The sequence below is a fragment of the Euprymna scolopes genome, chromosome 14 (genome assembly GCF_053919585.1).
Source record: "Euprymna scolopes isolate OS-2025 chromosome 14, ASM5391958v1, whole genome shotgun sequence".
Taxonomy (NCBI): domain Eukaryota; kingdom Metazoa; phylum Mollusca; class Cephalopoda; order Sepiida; family Sepiolidae; genus Euprymna; species Euprymna scolopes.
The window spans coordinates 54,502,369-54,529,587 of NC_136495.1; the positions used below are offsets into that span (position 1 = coordinate 54,502,369).

The 27,219-nt window shown below is 31.9% G+C and overlaps 1 protein-coding gene across 3 annotated transcripts in view; it reads right to left on the reverse strand.

Annotated features, from left to right (window-relative positions):
* Positions 1-27,219, reverse strand: part of LOC145293023 (phosphatidylinositol 4-phosphate 3-kinase C2 domain-containing subunit beta-like) — a 264,977-nt gene that overhangs the window by 87,495 nt on the left and 150,263 nt on the right. For all 3 annotated transcript variants that reach the window (XM_080139309.1, XM_080139311.1, XM_080139310.1), the window contains 2 exons: positions 8,921-8,997; positions 4,523-4,671 (listed from right to left, as the gene is read on the reverse strand). In XM_080139309.1, coding sequence (XP_079995435.1) covers positions 4,523-4,671; positions 8,921-8,997 — 226 coding nt within the window. The remainder of the gene's footprint in view (positions 1-4,522; positions 4,672-8,920; positions 8,998-27,219) is intronic.

Genomic DNA, 27,219 nt, shown 5'->3' on the forward strand with positions numbered 1-27,219 from the left:
TAATCGAAGAACATTCTCATCCATTCTTTCAACGTGATCATTTTTTTTTTTTTTTTTACATGGAGGTCACCACTTATCAAGGCCCAGAAGCCACTCGGGGATAAGGGTTAGGGTAAACAATGGGATAGTATCGTAGTAATTGTTAGTATTGGAGATTTGATAAAGTGTCTTACTTAAGGAGGGGGGGGGCGATTCATCAGGAATTTGTTTATGTTGGACTTGAAGACATCCAAGTTGTAGTCAGGTGGGAAACAGGCAAATGGAAGAGAGTTCCACAGGCGTGCACTTCTAAGAAAGAAGCTTTGTTCATGGAATCTACGTTTTGATCATACCATCATAGTCTCCTGTTCTGTACACATCTATCTTCCTCTGAGGTCATCAGAACCAAGCTTGTCTTTAAAACTCAAATTACACATGCGTTATATCATCCTCATATCATTTCTCTCCATGCAAAATATATCTTCAAGTAGACCAGGTTACACTTCCATACATCATTATACTGTGTACACATCTGAGGGACTCTTTCGGTCATTGATTGACAAGTTTAAATTTGTCACGTGACACCTATAGAATGGTAGAAATCAACTATGATGGTGATTAAGTATCAGGTTTAGTAAAAATAAAAAAGTTATTTTTATTTATTTATTTTTTTAATTAAATAACTTCAGGGCCCTCAAATTGAGATTGACTTATCTGGAGAGCGATAGAATGTTTTCAATTTAAAATATCTTGAAGATGTCCTACATAGTTCTGTAGACTATAAATGGGTGGTGACTCAAGATTAAAACTGCATGAGATTGTTTCAACTTGATGATGGGTGTTGTGTTAGAAGCATATAAAAAGTAAGTTCAGAGGCCAGTTGTATATTGTATGTATCCAATCGAATCAGATCTGTAAGCATCCAAAAGCATGAGTTCTGGGATTCTAATTCCATAGCATGTGTGAAACAAACTAACAAATCTATGATTGCAAGAACAAATTTATCAATAGAACGTGATTAATAGAGTGGAAGTTATCCGAGGTAGAAGATTAAATTGGTTTGGTTATGTAATTCAAAGAATGTCTTCAGAAAATCCGAAAAAATTAGTTTTAACAAAGATAGGTGATTCACAACAAATCAATAAATCTTATGGAATAGGAAACAATTGGTGGTTCAAGACATGGGCAGTTGGGATTGACGAATCAAGATGCAAATAAGAAAAGATTGTGGAGATAGCATATGAAGAAGTCTAACCTCATAAGGAATAAGATTTTGTTGCTAGTTAGGTTGGGTATTTACGAGAGTAAACAAATGTCATAATTTCGTTTAGCACATTCTATGGAAGTGCTTGCAAAACAAGCACAAAGACACAACATTGCAACAATGAAACATTGGTAGATAGTGTGTGACCTATTAAGTTAGAAACTCTCTTCTGCAATATATCCAAAATGGATAAAACTTCATGATCCTCCATGACATTTCAGTAATTAGCTATAGGCAAAGTAAATATTCATTCACATAAAATGTAAAAGTTCCCCTTACATGACAAGAAAAAGGGCTTTATATGAAAAACAAAAACCCATTATCCTATATGAAAAAAATTCCTCTCCAAGCAATAGTAGTAGAAAGAAACTAGAAATTGTGAATGGCTCATTCGGTCATTTAAAAAAAAAAAAAATTTTCCTAGCCCAGATTTTTAACCTTTGATTTTTTGGGCCCAGATAACAGGAAACTCAAAGCATTTAGAAGAGTCATTTGAGTGAGCCAAGCATGACAAGTCAGCTGGCCAACCTAAGTGCAGTGAAGATGGGGCAAGGGGATGGGCAGAGAGGGATAGAGAGAGAGAGAGAGGGAGGGAGAGAGAACACAAGAATCATATATACAAGAACTATCCACTTCAACAAAAATAGGAACTGAAAGAAATACCCCCCCCTTGCTTCATGTTGACCTAAATAAGAAACAAATTCTGATACCTTTTATAGGAAACAAGTGTGTAGACTTACCTCAGGTAAATTTTTCTTTATGTTATATTTAAAACTTAGGATGAAAAAGAAAAATTTAAGAAAAAGAATAAATCCTATTTCCATGCCATATTTCTTCCTAAAATCACCCATTTGTTTCTGGTGTGTGTGCGTGTGCGTGTGTGTGTGTGTGTGTGTGTGTGTGTGTGCGTGTTACATGTGCACATATTATGTGTGTGTCTATGCACTTGAAAAAAAAAAAAAAAAATGTCTAAATTTTTTCCAGCAATTCAACTAATTAAAATATTAAACACATTCAAAATGAAATGAAAACGTCACCTGTCTTTATCAGTTATTTCACTTATTCCCAGAATGACTGGTTTCAAATATCTACACTCTAATAATCATCAACAACTGCAGTATTTATCTCATTGGCAACAGCACCACTCAAATCAAAGTTGTTGAACTCAAATGGCAGTAGTGATCATACAAACTGTTGTGCCAAAAATATGTACAGGTTCTTGTCAGGTTTTTTGTATGCAAATGATCTTCAAAATGCATTTAACTTGATGACTTTGCCGAAACACAGTTGCAACATATTTGTATTTAACTGGACATTTCAAAACACAATGAAAGGATCATAAATCTAGAAGATGTGCGCAACCCGTATGGTGATATTTGGCCACTGTTCTGGTGTTATATCAATCACAAACAAGATGAGAGAAAATGTTGCAGACATGTACTGTGCACAAAAAAATGCCACGATTGCAAAGGATAAAATTCAAGATGGAGGCATTTGAGAACCAGACGATTGGACGACTAAACCAAAGGTGGGTCATATATGATGGATGGAGAAATTCATGGTGATTCTGCTGATCATGGCATAAGTACATAAGAAAGATGGTTATTTTGCTTCAATCTCAATGGATAGCAGAATGACAGTGAATAGAATGGAAGAAGAAAAAAATTAGATTAAAAAAAAAAAAAAATAAAATAAAAGCAAGCACCTATAAAATATTTTGCACTCAGGCATATCAACAGAGTATAAGGTGACCCCCCCCCGCCACATCTTTTTTTTTTTACCAAGGGAGTTACCACTTATCAAGGCCCAAAGGCCACTCAGGAATAAGGGTTAATGAATGTAAGGTTGTAATGTAGTAATTGTTAATGGTGTAAGTTGGGCACAACTTGCTTATTTAAAGGGATAATCTCTACTTATACATAGAATGGATTTTGTGTCTAAGTTCGTTCCCTATGGACTTCGAAATATTTGGGATTATTTTTTTTTGATTTCACACTAATGTACTTTGTATCTGAGAGTGTTCTTATAGGTTTTATATCAGAAACACTCCAATAAGTATCGAAAATCGATAATTGAAAAAATCTAATTAAGGACAGAGCAGTCTGATTTTGACCAAAATTAACACCCTTATACAGCCTAACATTTGAGAAGTTTTAACAGCACATAAACAGAAGAACTCTGCATATAAACTCAACACTAGGTTCTTTGATAAAATGCATTCAAGATAAATGTTTCTGTTTAGCAAAACTGAACCATGATACTTGACTTTTGCATTTTATTTAAAATTTAATTCAAATCATTATACAAAAATAATTTTGAAAAATCAACAAGTTCTCCACAGTGCAATGTAGACTACAATATATTGTGGACTAAGTCACTATAGGGAGGTACATGAAGTTTCCTCCTAGTGCACTGTGACAGGTCCCCGATTAAAGCAGCCAATCAATCGATTTGATTGAAAAATGGACAATTTCACTGATTTCGATGATAATAAAAGTATTGGAAGTGTGAAACATTTGGTGATCCTCATTCAATTTCAGGCAATGTCGAGTCTCCTTGCTAGTTGTTAATAAAATTCATAATCCCTTCCGCAATTTAACCATATTTGGTACAAATAAACTACAGTCTATGTCTGACTTGTCCACCAAGATTCAGTCATGAATGTCCAACAGTCTTTGTTTTATTGCTGTTCAGTAAGCACGCCTGATGTGCAAAACTTGTCAATAACTTTGACACACTCATCTCTCAGCACTGTCCTCATTTGGACTATGATGGCTCTTTCTGGTTTTAGAGTAGTTAAAGTATTGTCTTAATAAATAATAAAATAATTCAACAGTCTAAAATCTGGGGACTTAAAATCTGGTGAGTGTGAAACCCAGGATCACAACTCCTACTGATGAGAGGATCACCAAAGTGTCCTCCGCATACCACTTAACAATGATAAAACAAATTTAGAAACGTAAAACAAAGACTATCAGATATTCATGACTGAAATATTGTGGACAAGTCAGGCATAGAGTGGAGTTTAGTTGTGCAGAAACAATTGTCATTTCTTTGTATGTTCTCAGACAAACCTTCCCTGACTTTGTATACATCTGCTGGATATTATTGTTCTATGTGCCGGAAGTAAAAACTGCAACTTGCAGGTATAATAAATAACTACTTGCGGACTTCATGCAGATTAGAAAATCTTGAGGCAAAAGTTTGATTCATTCCACAAACAAATGTCCGCACCATCAAAAAGTTTTAAATTAAAAATGAGAAAAGGAAATTACTTACTATCACAGGTAAATTTGAGAGCCTCAGCCTCGTTCTTGGTGTGTATAGAGAGTTTAATCGACATCGGTTCATGACTGTAACTGCAAATCGGACTGACAATGTAGCCAAGATTAGTGACATTGTCAATAGATTTGTATTTGTGTTTCAACCTGAAAATAAATAATTTTTTAATTACAAGATTAAAATAAAAATGAATCAAAATAGAAAACGAATATTTATAATTTTGTTAGAAATAATTAAAAAACAAGAAATTTATTTTTTTATTCAATGGTTAAAAGAAATTTTTAAACCTTGCATTTAAAATAAAAATTGAAACATATCAATGTTCTTGAAGGACCGTTTGGGTTTTTTTTTTTTTTTTTAAAGGAAACACATCCTGGAATTTCATCTTGCATGGTCATTTTGAGCAGTTCCTCTTCCAGCATCCAATTCCATAAATTATTCATCCAGGAGATTCTTTCTGGATCAGTTCTCACTTGGTCACCATAATTTAACCTGATGCAAGGTCAATGCTGTTGTTTATTCATATCCTAGACACACAACCTACGGCATGTCTTCAATAAATCTATTTCAATAGATGATAATTAAGCCAACTGAAAAACCTTGGAATTGATTATGTGCTAAGTCCGTCTTATGTGCTTGATATAATGAAGACATTGTCAATCAAATACATCATCTTGTGTACACCATCTGACTGAATCTCTCAGAATTTATCACACAAGAGCTTAGCAGATGCAACATTTGAGTTAGCGTCAATTTTTTTGAACCTACACAAGATTTATTCAGGCATCAATCTCAAACACTATGACCGGTAGGTATTATGACTGAACTTGAAATGATGAACCGTTTCAATATTTCCTTTACACAAACTGATATTCTACAAGCCATTATGATCCTTGTTTCAGCAGATTAATCTGCACAGCAAATTAATGGATCAAAGACAACAGGATATTATCAATGTAGTTTATATCTGTGATAGCAATGTATGCATGTGTGCGTGATGTTGGTGGGGGAAACACTGATTTGTTATTATCTATCCATTATCCATTGTAATGAATCTATTCTTATACTAAATGCGAGTCAATTAACATTTCCTTAAGGATTTTTTCATATACATTTTAATAACACAAACTACATGCTAAAATATATATCAATTCCAGGATTGTGCTATTTAAAAAAAAAAAAATCTATATAATTGTACTAATTAGCTGTAAGTTATAATTAACTGAGCAAACAAATAATTTTTTTCTTAGCAATCTATATATTTTTGTCACTCCCTCTATATTGATTCAACTATTGTCTAATAGTTTTTAATGTTTCTGTGAGCATTTAGAGAAAGAGTAACGCTCCCTTTTCAGTTATTTTGTTATAATGTGTTTGTACGAGTACACACCGTAAACACATGAAAATTAAAAACAAAATAATAGATTGCTTTACTGTTATATTATTCATAAGGTAGGAGGTCAGACGCTTCGCTACAAAGATGTAACAAAGCGGCACCTGAAGGCGACGAACATCAATGTTGAGAGTTGGAAGGAACAAGCCAAAGAAACAGTCGCCACAAAGGGAAGGAAGAAATAGAGAGAAAGATTGGAGAAGCCTTAGAGCTGAGACACTATCGACGATACAACCCTGGCACTCACATATGCGGTGCTTGTGACCGGACGTTTCACACAGAAAGAGGACTACGCCAACACCGAAGGATGAAGCACTGAGGCCCTGACTAGTCATCGTCAAGACGGACTGCATGATGATACTATTCATAAGGCTAATACACGTTGACGAATTTGAGTGTGTGAAGATTTTCTTTGCACAGTTTTGCAGCCATACAGCAGTAATGCGTATATTAGTGTTTGCTATATCTGCAAAATTTTTTAGTTTTATATTTTGTCGACACCATAATCTACTCTTAACAGCAGAAGGCTATGTAAAGGCAATCAGTGTGGATTAGAATCTGATCTTTACTTTGCCATGTGGTTGGTTGACAAAAACTTGGATTTAGAAACATTGGTTGGTGTTGACATTATTTAATGCTTGCTGGATACCTGAGTATGTTTCATCAAGGATGATAACATCATTTACATAGTTGGTAATGGAAGAATCATTGTCTAATTAGCACACCAACAAAGCCATCATGCTCTGGTCAAGGATCCTATTGATAATGTAGATGAATTAAACAAAGGAAAGGATGAACCTTAGAAGACACCAGTTTGAACATTGAATAATTCAGATTTCTCTCCATAACAATGGTTCTTTGTTTGGGTGTGTGAATAACAAGTCTTCAGTAAATCAAGTTTAATGAAAATCTGTCAGACCTCATTAACTTCCAAAGATTTTCATGGTCAACAGAATTGAATGTTGCAGCGAAATCAATAAAACACACAACAGCCACCTGCTGATAAGACTAGTACTGTTCTAGAAGTTGTCTAAGTGAAAACATCTGATCAGTGCAATTCTGATCTTGCCATAATCCAAATTGGTTAGATAAAGTACAAAAGTCTTTTTGTCTTTGAAAATGCTGTAGGAAAAGAGATTTTTGATACAATATCAATCAAATTTAACTCTGCGATAGTTGTTGCATATAAAACAATGACCGGTTTCATAAAAGAGGGGAAAGATTGCAATGCTCTTGTTTTGAGGGATATTTTTCTGAATGCCAAACACAGCAGAGTATTTGATGTAATCTTTCCAATCAAATCTTAAACATCATTTATGCGAGATGCAACACTGACATCACAGAAACTCTTCTAAAAAGGAGACTTCACTGATTTGGTTATATTCTTCAACATCCTAAGGAGGAATTCATTTGAAAGTTGATGGCCCAATCACACTTGCTGGCTGAAGTGAAGGAAGTGCAAAGCCAGCCAAGTGACGACACAAATTAAAACAGTCAAGATGAATATGGAATTGCTAGCTGGCTCCTGCATTTTTTGTGTTTGTTGCTGGAACCAGGAATGGCTGAAGTATGCTGAGAACTTGGCTGTTGATTGATATGGGTGGGCTGTCTTGATGCAGAATGGAGTGAACTTATTGGGAACGGTTTAACCCATCCCAAGAAGGTGGGTTCCCTCTATTGAGCTAGAAGACTACTTACGCCTGAGAGTATCCTATACCTTTAAAAGGCCACCATTCGCCCATGCATGGAGTATTGTTGCCACATCTGGGCTGGTGCATCTACCAATAGTCTCTCCCTCTCAGATAAAGTCCAAAAAAGAGATGTCAATCTAATCGGTCCCGCTTTATCAACTAAGCTCTAGCCCCTGTCCCATCGCTGTAATGTTGCATCACTGTGCCTGTTTTACAAATATTTTAATGAAATGTGTTCTGATGAACTCGTTTCACTCATACTCCCCCAACAAGCCCGTTTAGCAATAAGATCTCAACCCTTCACTGTTGTTGTCCCTAAATGCCAGAAAGCTTTCTATTCTAATAGTTTCTTCCTTTGAACAGCTAGACTTTGGAATTCCCTTCCTGCTGCCCTGGCTGTACTGATATGCAGAAGTTTAAATGTAACATAAACAAATATCTTGTTAATCTTTCCTAGACATGGCCCCAAATAGTAGCTCCTCATGTCCAAGTGGCGATATGCTTTGTAAGGGGTGAACATGAGTGTAAAAAAAAAAAAGTGAATGTCATGAATAGTACATAATAATGTAGTTATAAGACAAGACTTATTTTTAGTTATGCAAGAAAATTTCCTTTACAGATATATTAGCAATTATGAATTTTTGAATGAAATCAAAGTGGAACAAACAAAGGGTGTTTTTTTTTTTTTAGAGGTGGCCAACTTTAAACTGACAACAATTTTCTTTAATTGCAGATTTGGCAACTATCAATTATTTTTAGTTCAGTTTGGTTTGACACTGACACCAGAGCAGCGTTTGCAAATTGCGCAAATTTATTTTATTTACCTTTGATGAAAAAATAATTTACATTCGATGAACAAATAATTTTAGGAAATGGACCTGTCAACTGGTCGCCTCGTTTGTGTGATTTAATCGAATTAGATTATTTTCTTTGAGGATATGTAAAGTTCTATGTCTATGCTGATAAACCAGACATAATAGACAATTTGGAAGACAACATTTGACATGTTATTGTCGAAATACAGTCTAATTTCATGCGTTAGAGTTTTTGCAAATTGAACCTCTAGATTATGCCATGTATGCGGGGGGGGGGTCATATGTCCAAAATTGTATTTAAATTATAAATGACAAAAATTAATCTTAGAAATAAGAAATAATCTACATATTTGTATAATAAAAATATTTTTCTGATTTATCTTAAAGTTAACTGCTTTGAAAAAAAAAAAGAAAAATTCTTTAGTAGTAGTGCTGGTGACCGAAGGAGTCACAGATTGTAAAATCTAGTACATGTTTGAAAGAGGATAACACTTACTCAGTGACGGTTTTGCAGAGAGCCTCTGATTCCTCATCCACATAAGTTTTGTTCTTTAATCTTTCATAAGTGGCTTCCTAGAGACAGAGAAAGAAAAAGACACATTGTAAATTTGTGGCAACAAAAAGTAGGACAACGTTCTTTAAAATTAAACCCACTTGTGTATTGTTTTTTTTTTTACAATGCAGAGATTTAGAAATTAAGATATATATATATATACCCCACCTCTGAAAAAAAGTATAAAATTAAGGATTCAGATTTTAAAATAATAAAAATAATAATTCTGACTTGACATCTTCAGACATCTTGTTAGTTTGTGAAATTTATCAAGATGATACCTAGAAGAGGATCGACAATCATGCAGATAGGGATTCATAATGAAGGGAGACTTCAAAGCCTAAATTGAGAATATTTTTAACAAATGATTTCTTTTTTATACTAATGAGTAGGGCTAGGATAGGACAACAGCATATTCTTTTCATTATTTTGACTCTCGAGTATGTATCCGTTAATATCTTATATGCTTTTATATAGAGTGATGTGGTTCTCAGTTGATTAACTGTGTCGGATATATATTGGAGAGTTAAAACTAGTGTTGGGACGATTCCTAATTTTTATACGATTCCAATTCCGATTCCGATTCCAGGAAAATATTGATTAACGATTCCGATACCAAGTACGATTCCGATTCCGATTCCTAGGGAATTATTGTTTTGAAATATACCAGGTAGTTTTATACTTATGGTCGGTAGTTCCCAAATATGTTCCCTAACTTTGGAAGAGATATTTTATGTTTACACCAGTACACCGTCGTGTTTTGGTTTAAATAAAATTATTATATAGTAAACTAAACGGAAAAATTAGCAAAATTTATTTGAGAAAATTTATTTTACTTAATTGGAATACAGAAAAAAAACTCAAATAAAATAGAATTTATCCTTCACAAAAAAAAAAACAAATAAAATAGAATTTATATAACAGAACAAAAAACAAGAAAATTAGAAAATAAATACACACGATTCATTATTTTGGTCCTCATAATTAACAGATTTAATGAATTAAATAAAAAAATATAGCGGAAGAGAAAGAAAATATATACTAATTAAATATAAAAAAGATAAATATTTAATTAAATAATTTATAAATGAACGTGCGTAATGAAAAAAAAAAATATAACAAGTTACATGGCGCCGTAGATACAAAATAACCTTTCCAAAGTTAACGACCATATATGAGAAATACCATTAATCGAAAGTTTTTGTGTTTTATACCAAAAAGGTAGGTATAGCGAAAAGTTACAATTAAAGGAATTTCAAAAACGATTTTTTGTTTGGCTATTGATAGTTGTATTTGTGACGGCAGTTCTTCAGACCTCCATAATTCACAAGGAGTAGTTAACACCTATTATTTTTTCTTACTTTTTCATTGCTTTTACACGTTGTTTCTAACGTGAAGAATAAGTTTAGCCAAACTAATTTTGAAATAGGGTATATCAAAGGAACACATATAAAAACGATACCACTATAAAAAACAAATGAAATACTAGATAAAATTGAGCAAACATTATTACCAAAATTACAGAAAACGATAAAAAAAAAAATGGTGAAGTTTGTTGAGTGAAATGAATTATTGAAAGAAAATAAATTGAACTAATAGAAATGTTAAATAAAAAAATGTCACATTTCAATATTTTTTTAATAATTAAATTCTCAGGGTTGTCGAAATTAAAAATTAAGTGATTTTTTTTTATTAGACTTCTTTCGAAGCTTGTTACCTTGAAAAATTCATTTAAAACCCTGTTTTTTTAAAATAAATTGAAAAATAAACGCAATTAAAAAAATTTAATTGATAATTGAAACTTTAAAAATATATTAAACATTGAAAAATTACTTATCTCACAAATTAACGTCCAATAAAGTAGATCCAGTCTTCATACAAGAATTCGGTTATAATGAATATATCTTTCCAAAACTTAAAAGTTAAATCTTTTTTTTTTTTTTTTTGAGAGAGAGAGTGCTTTAAAATCGCCGGGGAGTGCCGCCTAAAATTTTAAAGAAGTAAATTTTAGGAGTTTAGTGCCTTTCAAAGACGGTTATCATAATTTATTATCATCATTTAATTTCCTTCCCCCCCCCACACCTTTCCACGTGGTTCAGTAGTTAACCAGTGCTCCTGTTGCTTTCAGTCAGCTATCTTTACCTAAGTTTTAATTTCTAGTTAAAAGAATTTTTCATGAATAGAATCAGCATTTTTAAAAATTATTTTTTTAGTTGTATATATTGTATTTACTCTTTGAAGTTAAGGAGGGTTAAAAAAAATTGGTGACACCTAGATGGTGATGTAGGCAAAAAAAAAAAAGAAGACACTGCGATTTCGACCCTCACTAATAAAACTGCTCTGAGTGACTAGTTGGTAATTTTTTGTTCCTTTTCTTTTTTATTTTGCTCCTCCAATTTATTTGGATGCATCATAGTTAAATGTTTTAACATGTTGGTTGTGGTCATGTTAGATGGTTTTATTCCTCGCGATATTTTAATTTGACAGACTTTGCAAATGGCTTTCAACTCATCATCTTCATCAACTTCAAAAAGTTTCCATGGAAGACTTTTTTTGGACTTTGGCGTTGTGCGTTCTATCCCAACCATTATCAATGGACCAAAGGTCATCTAGTCAGCGTCAGACAGGGCCAAACTATTTGCAAAGAACTTTGCAGCTAATTCTACCCTATGCGACAAAGGCAATCAACTCCCCATATTTCCTCCTACAACACAGAACAAGCTAGGTAACATACAAATATCCGTGCATGAGGTCGCCAAGCTAATCAAGAACCTAGATTCTAGTAAGGCAACTGGCCCTGATGGCATCCCAATTATAGTGTTAAAAAAGCTTCAACCAGAACTTGCTCCCATACTTACGAAACTATTTAAGCGCTACCTTAAGAAGTGCTTTCCGACCTCCTGGAAGACCTCATCAGTTTGCCCTGTATTTAAGAATTCAGGTGATAAGTCCTCTCCCTCTCAGTACAGACCAATAAGTCTCCTGTGTGTTATGAGTAAGTTGCTGGAATCCATATTAAATAGAGAAATAGTCAACCACCTCAGCAGGAATAACCTTCTTAGTGACACACAATATGATTTCCGCTCTGCAAGATCTACCGCAGATGTGCTGACGGTTATATCCCACAGGATTAGTGAATCTCTTGACAAAGGCTTCCTTTCTAGGGCAATTGCTCTTGACATATCAAAGGCCTTTGACAAGGTATGGCATAAGGGTCTACTTCACAAGATTTCCAGCTACGGTATAACTGGAAATGTTTTCTCAATTATTAAATCATTTCTCTCCGATAGGCTCATAAGAGTAGTGGTAGATGGACAAAAATTGGAGGCCTGCAATATAAATGCTGGAGTCCCTCAGGGGTCAATCCTCGGCCCAACTCTCTTCCTGATCTACATCAATGACCTCCCTAAACACATACTTAAATCATTCGTTGACATCTATGCTGATGACACGACCATCTACGGCAACACATCAAAGGCTGTAAATGACAAAGTTCTCTCGGATTCTCTCTCCTCTGATCTTGAGCGCCTGGTTCAGTGGGGGAAGATGTGGCTGGTTACCTTTAATGTATCCAAAACCAAACTCCTATCCTTACATCATCAACGCTCTGATCCCCAGCTGACATCAATTATGATGGATGGCTCTCGTCTGGGTGAGGCCCCGTGTTTTGACAAGCTTCTGGGCTTGACCTTTACTCCTGATCTGAAATGGAACACGTACATCAAGTCTGTTGCCAAGGTTGCTGGAAAGATGGTGGGATCCTTCTACCGCTCCAGAAGATATCTCACTACTGATGCAATTCTCTATCTATATAAAAGCCAAGTATGTCCAAGGATGGAATACTGTTGCCATATCTGGGCAGGAGCTGCCAAAAACAGCCTATCATGCCTTGACAGAGTACAAAATAGTCTTTGTGGTTTAGTGGGGGATGCTCTTTTCTCTACCCTGCAACCTCTCTCCCACAGAAGAGACGTTGCGAGCCTATCCTTGTTTTATCATTATTTTCATGGCAGGTGCTCGTCTGAACTCCAATCCCTGGTCCCCCCTCGCCAATCTTTCATGAAAAACACCCGTCTAGCTGAATCCACTGTGAAAAATTTCCCCCACTCTATATCTGTGCCTAAATCAAAACGCGGATTCCATGAACAAAGCTTCTTTCTTAGAACTGCACGCCTGTGGAACTCTGTTCCGTCTGCCTGCTTCCCTCCGGACTACAACTTGGATGTCTTCAAGTCCAATGTTAACAAATTCCTAATGAACCGCCCCCCCTAATTAAACACTTCATCAAATCTCCACACTAACGTAATGTACTTGCAATAACCCTTATCCCTGAGTGGCTTCCGGGCCTTGATAAGTGGTGATCACTGTGTAAAAAAAAAAAAAAAAAAAAAAATCCGCTAAAAAAGACAAAAAGAAAAAAATATAAAGGGATGGGGCGGTAAATTGTACCAACCGGTAGTTAACAAAAAAAACTTATAGAATTTAATTTTTGAAACCAATGTATAAAAGTTTACATAATGAAATGCAAATATGCATTTTCTTTTGAATTTTTTTTTGGTTGACTGTGTTTAATTCACACATGGTTGATGCGGTTCAATATTGCTAAACTATAAGTCTTAAGTAAAATTCTATTCATAAATACTTTTTAAAATGAAATTATTTAATTAATCGTAAATATTATTTAGACATAAAAATTAATTGATTACAAAACCTTTTAAAAATATATATATTAATTTCTTTTTCGTTCGGCAAAAAACTGCGCAAAACACTTTTAATTTTCAATTTAAAATTCTAGAAAAAAGATTATATTATTCTGCTTTTAATATAATCAAATTCAGGGTTTTATCTTTCTGGAGAAAAAAATTTTAAAAATGGATTTTATTTCAATGAAATTAAAAAATAAAAACTTGACTGAATTGAATTAATTACCCTCGAATTAACGAAGGGGTTATTTAATAACTTTAGGTTTGGAAGAGATAGGTATGGGGTCGATTTTTTGGAAACATCAAAAAAAACCGACAACTGTCAAAACTTTGCGAAATAATACACCGTGATCAATTTCATTTTAGAGATATTTCTTTCAAAAGCCTTCTTTTAAAAAAAGAAAAAAAGTACATTGTTCTATTAAACCGTTTACTGTTTAAATAATTTGACTTTGCTCGTTTTATTTTAAGAAAATATAAGTTGAAAAAGCATTTTCATTCAGTATTAGACGATTTGTCAGTAAAAAAAAACAATCGCCAAAAAGATAAGCGTTTTTTTATTTTTACTCGCAATGTAGAGCCCTGCATACTTCTTTTCAAGTTAACTCTTTTGTAGTCTTGATTACAATAGATCTGAATGAATGAACCTTGTAAGGGAGGGGCACTAAGCATTGCCCTGTTAATAATAAATTTCTTTGGTTTCTTTTTATAACATGCTACATTTCTCTCTTGCGGTTAGAAATATCAGGAAATTTTTTTCTTTTTTTCAACATCAGACTAAAAGAATCGTAATGAAGGAATCGGAAAATTAAGGTATTTTTTAACGATGCGATTCCGATTCCGATACCTCCCATAATACACGATTCTTACGATTAACGATTCCGATTAATCGTCCCACCACTAGTTAAAACATTGAAAAGAATATGCTGCTGTCATAGCCCTGCTAATGAGTCACCACTTACCAAGTCTAAAAACCATTTGAGGATAAGCGTTAAGAAAATAGCTGGAATGAAACGGTACTATAAGAGGATGGAAAATGATGGATGGAATGGACAAAATTTGATTACTTAAGAGAAGAGTTTGACAAGTATTTGTTGTTATTATATTTGAAAAGAACCTTGCTGGACAAAATTTCATTAGTTAAAAAAAACCCAAAAAACAATAAGTACAAATCTCAGAGAAACAACAATTTTGATAATTCTTGCACATTTCATTCTGTGATTTCCATCACATGTAAATGTGAATTTCTTTGTTTCACCAATAATGATACACTCATTTCATTATACTACAACTAGTTATACCTATTTGGTGCTGCCTGATAGTGTTTCAATTTCGGCTATTTTTTAAACTATGTCGATTTTTAGACACTCTTTCAGAATTCGTCATCGTGCCAAGGGAGATAATGCCATTTTATTAGGAGATTCGTTCATTTTTTTTTTTTTTTTTGTACGAGAATTTAGAATGCTAAAACCAACACAACTTCAAAGAATTGCAAGGAAATAAAAGATACAATTACCTTTTTTAAACAAAAAAATGAAAACATTGCAAATGACAACAAATTTTTATTAAAGAAACTACAATGCGACTACTTTTTTTTTTTATTAAAAAAATAAATGTTATGGTTTAAAAGAAAAAGTATCTGTAACTAATTCTTGACTACACAGTTCCAACATTTCAAAATACAATCGTTGAGATACAACGCACGGCTCTTTACAAATAGACTTTTCTTTCTCCAACTTTACAACATGGCAAGGAAGAATAAAAGGAAAAAAAAAAAAGAAAACAACATACTGATGATGGAGTATAGCTCCGAAATATGTTATAAATTTCAAACAAGTAAAATATTTTTTTATTTTACTAATATTACATTTTGATTTGGCTTTCAAGTGCACTTGATGCATATTTTATTTTATTCAAATTAAATCAACATTTCTATATGAAATTCACACTCTTGACGTAATTCTTGACTACTTTTTTCACTGTGTTTTTTCTTAATTAAAAAATGTTAAGGTTTTTAAAAATAAAATCTTTAACATTACAAAAAAGGAAAATATAACAATTACAGAGGAATTGTTATTTTTATTCAACAAAACATGTTATTTAAAAAGAAATAACATTCTTACACGAGTTTTGTAATATTAAAGATTACATTTTTTTTGTTGTTATTAATGTTATAAATTTTGTTATATTAAAAAAATCGTTGCAGCTTCCTTTTTAAAATGTTTTCATCCTTTTTTATTTTTAAATATGTTTTGTTTAATAAAAATTACTATTCCTCTACAATTATCACATTTTTATCTTTTTTTTTGTAATATTAAAGATCATATTTTCAAAAACCTTAATTTTTTATAAGAAATAATCGTAAAAAAAAGTAGTAAAAAACAAAATGAAGTAATTGCATTGCAATTTTCTTTAATAAAAATTCCTCTTTTGCAATGTTTTCATTTTTTGTTTAAAAAATGTATTCACATCTTTCTTTTTTTTTTACAATTCCTCAAAGTTGCATTGGCTTTAGTGTTCCAAATCCTTGTATGAAAAAAATGAACAGATCTTAGTAAAATGGAAATTATTATTTTTTTTTTTAACTTCAAAAATATTTGTTTCAAACAAAGGGAAGTAACTCTATATTGATGACTACAGAATTACATCATTTGTTAAAAATGATGTTGATATGAAAATAATTCTGACCTGGTTAAAGTATTGAATTTGATTACATTTTATTGCTGTTAACAACATACTGCAACAATCCACCAAAAGAACTTACTATTTCAAATGAAATATTGATTTTGTAGAAAGAAAGTTATTGATGACAAAAAACAATAAAGACACAAAGTTTATTTTATTTATTAAATTTGCTGAACTTACCCAGAGTTATCCTAAATTCAGTGAAGACATTTTATTTCTTTGCATATTTTTTTAATTTATACAGACAAAAAAAATCTTTTTAGATTCTTTAATAAAAAAAATATGAGTTATTTCCTTTTACGATTTTAATTTTTTGGCTTATATATATATATATATATATATATTTTTTTTTTTTTTTCATTTTCTCTAGTTATCATGATGGGACATGTCAGAACAGAGATGTGTCATTGAATCCCTGGCCAAAGTGCATTGTGAATGGTAGTGACTATGTAGAAAAATAAATCCTGGCGCATAAAAAGGTTGGTTGTTTTAATGGTACCAAGCCCGTCTTTGCAGCTCTTCCACTTTTTGAGTTAAAAAAAGAAAAAAAAAGTATACAGTTTTACTTTCAGAACAACTTTTCTAGTTTGCTATAGACAATATCGGAAACACACAACATTCAAGGCTGTTATAGGAATGCAAATCGAAAGAAAGCGTTTAAAAGTAAAATGGGGACAGACTTTATCAGGAGAAATAATATTTCTTGCAAAGAAATAATTAAAGTGAAAATAAAACGTTTTCAAAGATTTATCATAAAACATGAGTTTTAAATGTTTACTTTTCCTAAAAAAAAAAAAAAAAAATATATATATATATATATATATATATATTTACCAGTGGTGAAAAAAAAAAAAACCGGACTAAAGTGCTCAATGTGTAGTCAGAGCAGTATATAGGAAATTTATTACTGTGAGTCCAGAATGAGTTTACAAATTGTTTCAACGAGAGGAAAATCCTCAAAGAGAGGAAAAATCCAACTAGCATCATCAGAATTCATAGATGGACTCTAGTTGAAACAATTTGTAAACTCATTCTGGACTCACAGTAATAAATTTCCTATATATATATATATATATATATATATGATAGGCTTAAAAGAACCAATTGCTGTATGTACTAGTGATGGGACGATTTAAATATTTTTCCAAATTTCATACTAAATTCCTGATTCTGATTCTTTATAAATATCTAAATATTTAACTGTAGAGTTATTCTTTCCCAATTACCATAAAAACACAAGTTAAATATGCAAATATTTTCTCAAACATAAAAATACGCTTGTGTGTTGGAGGATCATCTACAGATTTTAGCTTTACTGATAATGTAAAATCAATATATATTATTTTAGTGGAAAATTTTGATTGAAACAAAATCAAATAAAAAAAGGTGATTAAAGGAATCGTTTTTGGCATCAAAAATTGGGCACAATTTTTATTTATTTTTTTTTTTTTTCCGATTTTGGTGCTGATTCCAATACCCCAAAAAGTTCTGATTTTTTTTATTTTGGATTCCAATTCTGATTAATCATCTCAGCACTAGTATGTACAAACATGATCACTTAAGAGAACTAATCGTACTTAGCTTTACTCCAGTTTCACCGATTATTTTTTTATTTTATTTATTAAAAAGTCATGTGACACTTATCAGGGCTAAAAGCCACTCAATAATAAAGATAAATGGCATAAAGATGTTTATAATAAATATTATTAGATTTGAAAAGGACCATTTTATATTCCTCAGGGAAGCAATTTTATGGTAATGTGTTCCACAGAGGAGACGCTCTTGGAAATAAAACTGTTCATGGAGATTCCGTTTGATGGTAGGAACATATAGGAAGAAAGGAAAGTGCTTTGCAGTTGTGGTAGGAAGAAGAGTTCTTACTGTAAATTACAAGAATGAATCAGAGTGCAGCTTGGTTGAGCACCTTCCATGGAAATAACAATAGAGTAGAAAAAGACTAGCAACACCTGTAAGAAAGAGGTTGTAGAGAACGGAAGAGATCATCCTTTATTAAGATGTTGCAAAGTTAATTTGGAATTCAAGGCACGAAAGATTTACAACAAGGAGAGGCCAAAGATATAAGCTCAATTAAGTACTACCTATATTTAACAAAGGAGGATTTGTGAATCTACAAGAAAGCTGAATTCAAAATACTCCAGTGTCTACAACATTTTTGGCTATCAAAAATTCGAATTCACAAAAAGAAAGACTCACAATAACTGAAATTGGAAACAGGACCACCAATGAAAATTTCAACTAACGGAAAAAAAAAAAAGAAAAATTAAACCAATAATTGCACACCAAAGCTATTAGATTACAGAAAAAACATTTTTTTAAGTCATTTTTGTCGGACATAAAAAAAAAAGTGCCTAAAGTCTGTACGTAAAGAGTTTTCATTTATAAGTAAAGTGAATAAAAAACGATAAGCTTATTTTGCTCAAATAAAACTCTTTTAAGAAAAAAAAAAAAAAAAAACGGCTCAAAGAAAAAAAAGGAGCATCTACAAGATGGATGACTTTAAAGATATAATTTTAACTATGTATGAACAGCCACAAAAACTACAGAAACCACAAATACTACACTAGCAGAAAATGGGAAAAAGATTAATTCAGCAACAACAATAGCTCCAAATGGAAGAACATGTACAAAAGAATCAAGAATTATTTCTCAAAGCTTAACCAATAAATCTAACACTGACCAGCGATACAGCGTTTTTGAAAAATACGATTTGGAACACTATTGAGATGTTTCACTATGTCTCTGATCAATGCATATGTAGATCTTTCCAACATCGATTGCATAGACTGACCTGATTCAAAATGTCCACCTGCTTTTACGAAAACTTGAACTACGAAACACAATAGATTTATAGATTAAATTCTACCTAAAAAGACTGTATTTGCAGTTCGCAGAAACCGCTAAGTTACTCTCAGAACTTTTCAGTCTAATTACATCTCTTTTTCATAAGAGATGGTCTAGCTTCGACTTGGTTATGTAGGACGGCAAAGATTATTTAATGTTCGCATCAGTTGTTAACAAGCACGACAATGATTTCAAGCTAGAGGAATTATCAGCAGATGATTTCAAATATCTCATTTTTGCACAAGGACTGGTGTCTGCTAAAAATGTTGTAACCAGATGGAGAGTATTAGCAAAACTCAAAAATTAACCTAATCTCACTTTATAGAAACTTGCAGAGGATTACAAAAGAATTTTAAGCATGAGAAGCGACTCCAAAAACATTGAGGAATCAGACATAATTTAGAAAACTAAAGTACACTTCCTAAAATGACACGACCAAAATAGAGAAAAACGAATGTGTCCAGTCTCAGTAAAACAAAGGATTATTTCCATTAAAAAAAAAAAAAAAATGAAAATGGCTACCCATATGTTAAAAAAGAACAAACTTTTCAAAAACAAGAACAATTACTCCCCTAGACCATGTTACTCATGTGGCAAACTGCATTGGGAATATTCTGCCCATTTAAAAAAAAAAATTGCCAAAATTGTGGTCAAACTTGATCATAAAATGTCCCATGGTCAAAATATAAAAAATTGTTTAAATAGAGTTAGACAAACAAAATCTACCAAAAAGTCTGACGAGAATTTACGCAAATACGTAATTGTCAAGATATTTAACAAAACCGTGAAATTACAGCTAAATACTGGATCTGATCTGTCAATTATTAATTCGCATACGTGGTAAAAACTTAAACCACATTTGAGAAAAAACTCTAAAGTCAGCACACACAGTGACTGGAAATATAATTGATTTCATCAGGAAAGTATATTTACTAGTAAACGGGACTATTGAAGGCGTATGTTCTATAAAAAAAAAAAAAACAACTCCAAATCTATTTGGTTTGAATTGGATAAATAGTTTTACACTTTGGAATTTATCAGCCAACATTTTTAATCAGAAAAAATGTAAACTGAAGAAAGTCAAAGAAATGAAATCCCTTTGAAATCAAGTCATTTCTAAAAAGTAAACAAAGACGTATGAAATGAATTGCATACAGTAAATTAAGGAAGCCCCTAAATAAATAACATATATAATATGAAAATGTCGAGAAGTAACAAAGCAAGAATTAAAGAGAAAGCCGAAAATAAAAGTATCACAAATAGAGTTGCAAACAAAAAGCAGTTGAAGCGTTCATGGAAAAGTAAAAACCAATATCCAATGAAGCAGCAAGTAGGATTGACAAATATGAAGATGGTTCGACTCTACCAGCTTCTAACATTACAGTTTTTTGAATAAACAAAAAAATAGCAAATTAACTGAACTTGCACAACGGAATTGGCATGTCATTCAGAAACTAAAGAATCATATTACTAAACAAATGCAGACCTTAAATCAAATTGTAAAATATTAACGATATTGGATATATCATACAAGGTAAGGTATTAGACAATGATAAACGCCACCAAAACTAATAATAAAAAACTCCACAGACGACTCTAAATACACATTACCTGTCCAGGTTTTCAAGATGTACAATCTGCCCCAACCAACTCTGAAACAGTGACAGTCAGGTAGAAAGAGGAAATTTACCGACCTGCTGACTATTGTCCCAAAGCGGAAAAGATATTGACAAGCTTTTTGCAGTGCAAAAAGGCTTGGGAGAGATGGGATGCTTGGGGACTTCCCTATGTACAAGATATGAACTCTTCCGAACTGTATAAATTAACTGAGAGTTACGACTCTCGGTGTATCTGTAAACTTTCATATTGTTATCTTGGCAGTACTTATTACGATGGTTGCTCCTTATATAGGCTGGGTTTTTTATTTCTTGTTTCAATATATTTTACATTTTCTAACTCCTCTTCTTGCCCGCGTTTTCCTTAGTGACCCTTCCAAGGTCACTATATATATATATATATATATATATATGTATATATATATATATATATAAGGATAAAATACACAATATATTATGAAATGTTTTGGATACAAAATATAGTAAAGGATACAAAAAAAAAAGATGGCTGATCTGAATGGAACTAGTGTTTGTTTTTACTTTTCTTGTGTTTAATTTTTTCCGTATTTCTCTCATTACACGATATAATTTAATTAAGTTGAAATGTATTAATGACATGAATTAAAACATTAACATTTTTGAAAAGTGCTCAATATGTGGGTAGAGCTTTTATAATCATGTTATTGAACCTCTGATGAGACGTATAGCATGTCAGCGTCAAATTGTTAGTCGATCTCTGTAAGGTTCTTTATAGTGTTTATATATATATATATATATATATATATATATATATATAGCAGCAGCACTCAGTTAAATAGAAAACTCCTTGTGTGTCATGGCTACCCAATCTGAAAATTTGACCAATGTTTAAAAAAAAAATCCCCGACATATTTTTGACGATTTCAACAATATTCTGTAGTTTATAGATCGTTACTATGCTCAATTTGTTAAGCTATATAAAAATGGATTCTCTAATGTTTAAATATTGTAAAGAAAAATTTCCATTTATAAAAAACAATTTGAAATTTTGTTTATTACGTTATAATATGATTATATTTGGTTAATAATTGATAATTAAACTATTTAACATTATTTTTAAAATTTCAATTATAAAAAAATTTAAAAAAAAAAACCCAAAAAACATTCCGACGTGATTGTTTGTTAATAAGCAAGCAAAGTGTTGAAAACAAGTTCCTTGAAAAAAAAAAAAAAAAAACTGGTAAAGATATAATAGGAGATTGGGGGCGGGGGGGGGGGTCCGATTTAGTGGCCACGACACTGTGTAAAACTTCTATTTAATCGCAGCATCTTATCTTTTATATGCTTTTTATGCACACGTGATCTCAGTTGTGTAACATTAACTGAAAAAGTAAGTTTATTAATTATTCTTTTAAATGGAGGTTTATGAATTTTCACATAAAATTAAAGAAAACAAGTGGTGGTTGTGAACCAATGGGTCACATGTACATTTAATATGTATCATAAATATCTACACACACACACGCATGTATGCATGTGTATATATATTCAGTTCCAGAAAATGTTAGTAAAAAAAAAAAATGTACTTTTCATTCAAAACTCTCAACTTACCCAAATTTCTAGTATCCATTGCCTGTTTCTGCACAAATATTTATATAAGTACATAGGGGATCAGGAAACACCCAACTCCTTCCTCGGAGACATTGAGACGAAAATTGGAGAACGATGAAAGACCAACAAGAAAAGAAATATTCCAAATGTAATAGACACTAACGTCGAGTGATAGAAACAACCGTTTTCGCGATCTTTCTTTTTATAACCCCCCCCCCCTTCGGGCGGTCAGATTTTTGTTTTTATTTTCGACATCTTCAAGCTTGAAGGCAAAACAATTTAAAGACAATGAACAGAGATTAGTAGCCATAAAGAAGATAAGCTGCCAGTTTGTTTTTTTTTTTTTTTTTTTTTTTACATAACATCTCAATGTAAATGGAGGGGAGGAGCAGATGTGTTTATTTTGAGAAGCTAAATACCTGGTCTCGACTCCCACCTCCATCAAGACCCTGATTCTGCCTCTGCCCGAGGGGGTCACTAAACACAAACGCTTTACAAACAATTGAATATTGTTCTTAAAGACAATGCACAAGTGTGTTTATAAAGAAAGAGAACAACAAAAAAGTTCTAATATCTCATTTCAAAGATAATCACTTGGTTAAGTGGTTAGAACAATGACAGAAAACAGAAAGGATGTTTTAGAAATCTTTGAATGTTATCGATTTCAAACTTTTACATATTTTACTACCCATTTATCGTTGACATATTTTTTAAATGTGCCTACATTTTATAGCCATACTTATCCAGTATAGCCCAGGATTCATTAATCTCATTTAAAGTCACAAATAAGGGGGAGAAAAGCTCTAAATGTATGATAGATAATTCATAATATCTTTAAGTTAAATAGGAATAATTATCTACCAAACATTTTGAGCTTTTTTAGTTCATTATTTAAAATTGTCTTCTTTACTTTAAAGAAATGAAAGTGAATTACACAATGTTTAAAAAAAAAAAAACATTTCTGCAAAGATAAAAAAGAAATCGTTAGTTAGAATGAAATATAGATTTGTCAAATCTATTTTATTTAGGTATGAAATTGAAATCAATTTTAGTAAACCTTCTTGCAGAACACCAAACGTTTTTCAAGAATCAATAAGAACTGCTCAGTACTTCTGCTCAGAAGACTAGACCTCTTTAGAAACATTTGCATTCATTTTTTTTATTATTAATTTCTATAAATTTCAACTTAAAAGTATAAAATAAAGTAAAACATTGTCATTCTTTTTTTATGGATGAAAACGCAGGCTCTCCTTTGATTGGAAAGGAACATATTTATTCAAGTATTTTGAGTAATGCAGTTTCACAAGATTATATATATATATATATATATATATATATATATATATATATATATATATATATATGAGAGAGAAGAGAAAGAGAAACAAAATCAAAATGGAATGGCCATAGCCAAGAGTGATCTGATCCCGTCTTACTGATTACTACACTAAGGAAGTATGGCATCTGGATTTTTCCCTTTACCCTTGATCACCTTATAATGCCGAATGTTAAGCAAGGAGGCATCAAGTATCACTTTTTGAGTCTTTTGTATGATTGAACTAAGGATTGAACCCTGGTCTCACGGCCTATTAGCAAACAGTAAGCATTATACTAGTTGAAATTTACAAGTCTTTAGAATTAGGTTACTGTTTTGAAAATGATTCAAGTTGAATTGGTCTCATTTTCATTATGACAATATTTTGGTAACTCAGACGTTCTTTAGGTGGGAATTTGGAACTGAACACTTTTTACCTCCGTCAATCATCATCGGTTTAACATCAGTTTTACATGTCATCAATGATTATGGTTCGACTTGGAACTGATTTGATTTTTTAATCTAGAACACAGAAAACTTCACTTAGTTCTATTTAGCATGAAGAATCTCTATTTGATCCATATTGTAACGAATGAAGTCAGTTATCTTACATCATCTTGATTTTGAAAATTTTGGCCATGGTTTTTCATGTTTATGAAATTTTAGCTTCCAAGTTTTCCAAATTTGGCACTCTTTAATACCAGTAACCATCATGCAAAACTTCAGCCTGATCAGATAAACAGCTTTTGGGTTATTAATGCTTTCATCGAATAACTTTGGGAATACTTCATATAATATAAAAAAATAAGGCTCAGATAAGATTTTGGCCCATCCTTACATTGTCAGGCCTTGGTATGCAGTTTCATGACTGACTTACATTCTTCTTTTAAATCTATAAGGGTAAAATGTTCTTGTTGCACTTTCTGTCTAGAGAAACTAAATATTTGTTAAATTTCTCCAAATGGAAATGAGAGCTTGAAAACATGACCATCAGGTGCCACAACTTTAACCATTACAACAAACAAAAAGTCTGTAAAATAGATTAGTAAATATGTGACCATTTGAAATTCTTAGAAAGTTGTACAGTACCAAAGACATCTGGACAAGAAGGTCCAAAAGATACAAAAGCCAAAACATATGTGATCAAAACGAAAACTAAGTTACCATTGGTAAACTACAACTGTGAAAAATTGTGAAAAACTGTTTAAATATTTCAAACTAAAAGTAAATGTTTTTGTGTGTGGACAGAAGACATCAAAATAAACAAGGATTGTAATGTTATCAACAGAATGGTTTCTTACTTGAGAGTTTACACACGATTCTATATCAGTGATCTCTTGCAAAAACAGGTGCCGTTTCCTGGAATCTGAATGACAGCAAGTCTTCCCAGATTTCCAATACGATCCGCTTGTTTAGATAAGCATTGCAAATAACTTTGCATCAACCATTGTCCGTAGAGTTCTTGCAAATAACATTCGATGGCTTTCTCTGGAATTTGAGCAACAATAAACCTTCTTATAGAAGAAACATGATGGTGTGTGCATCAAAACACCAAGATCTTCTCTTAACATCTCGTAAAGACCCTATGGAGATTTCCTCAGATTCAATCTGGATTAGAGGGTCAAATTTGCTCATCAATCTCTGAGGGATAGGGATAAAATCATCAATAATGTTTTTGTGGATGCCAAAGCACGGATGTAGTTCAATGGGGGAAACCACACAGAACTTACACAAGCAACTAATAGAGGACTCACGATGTACCTATGATGACCTACCTAGTGAATCAATCAATAGCATATGGCATGAGAGAGTCAAGATCTATGACACTAACATGACTAGAGGAGGAGGAGGAGGAGGCCAATGATACCACCTCACCATTCCAATACACTCCATGTCCTTTCAGTTGCAGTCTGGATGGTGCCATTCCTCATCAATCACTTCATCCTCCCAGACCTCTACAGCTATTTTCATTTTAATGTTAGTGTCTCTACATTATTGGGGGAGGGGCATATATTATTTTTCTCATGTATCTACTCAGGCAGTTTCAGTTCCATTGGTTTCATTATTTATTTTAATGTCACTTTACTGACACTCCTTGGTACCCAATCAATCAATAGCATTCATTGCCAAAAACAAAATTGATTATAAAATTATATATATATATATATATATATATATACATACATACATACATACATACACACACACACTAGCAGGCCGCATGGCATTGCTCGGTCGTAAAATATGCTTAAATATGATATTTTGGTTAATGTAGACTTCGTATTTATTATCATATTGGACCCAATATATAGTAATGATTTTAAAAGTTAAAAAAAAAAAAAAAAAAAAACTTTTGCTGAGAATCAAAACTAAAACGTTTAATTTACGATTTACTTTTTCCTTTGACATTAATGCCTGAGCCATGAAGACATGTTTGCTGCAAGGCTAAAAATTAAAACATGAACCAACAGCTGTTTCGTTACACATGTATATTCATAATGTTGTTGTTCAGCCTTCACTTGGCAAATTCCATTTTTTAAAAGATTTTTCATACTTTGGCACCGATTTTCCCCGACTAAAACCTAAATATAAAGTTTCGCAGGGGGTTGAATACCCTATATATTAACTTTCATGTCCATAACAAAAAACTGACAAACGAGTTTTGTAGGCAAAATTTTTTAAACAGATATATATATATATATATGCATACATAAATATATATAGAAAGAGTCTTGTGGTTACTATAACCTTTTTATGCAAATATTATGCAAGTATAAATCATGTAGAATATCTGCATGAATATAATTACACGTAATAACTAACTAAAGATGATAATCCCATAAGAAAACGGAATAAACTAATAGGGAATTAATTAAAATGAATGTTTAAAAGAATATGTAAATTAGCTGGATCTTTTGCAGATGGATGCAATTCCACGGCCCATATATAACAAAGTTGTATTTTCTTTTTAAATAAATAGAAAAAAAAAGGATTTTTAATATAAATATCAATACATACATATATATATATATATATATATATATATATATATATAATAAAAATTACAATTAAATTTACTAAAATGATCCAAGATGGTAAAATTAAAGTATATTATACATATTAAAGAATTAATATTTATAAAGTTATCTCAGCCAGATGTAAAAGCTCGATAAAACCAAATAGGAGATAGAGCTTATAATACGAGCAAACAGTTAATAAAACATGTTAAAAAACACTTTGAAATGAGTTAAAAACATATTTAATCTGAAAAGGAAACACTAGATAAGTGGATAATCCTGAATCCGCGGAGTTTCGAAACTCCACGGATAAAGGACTATCCACTTATCTAGTGTTTCCTTTTCAGATTGAAATGAGTTAAAAACATATTTAAAGTGTTTTTTAACATGTTTTATTAACTGTTCGCTCGTGTATATATATATATATATATATATATATATATATATATATATA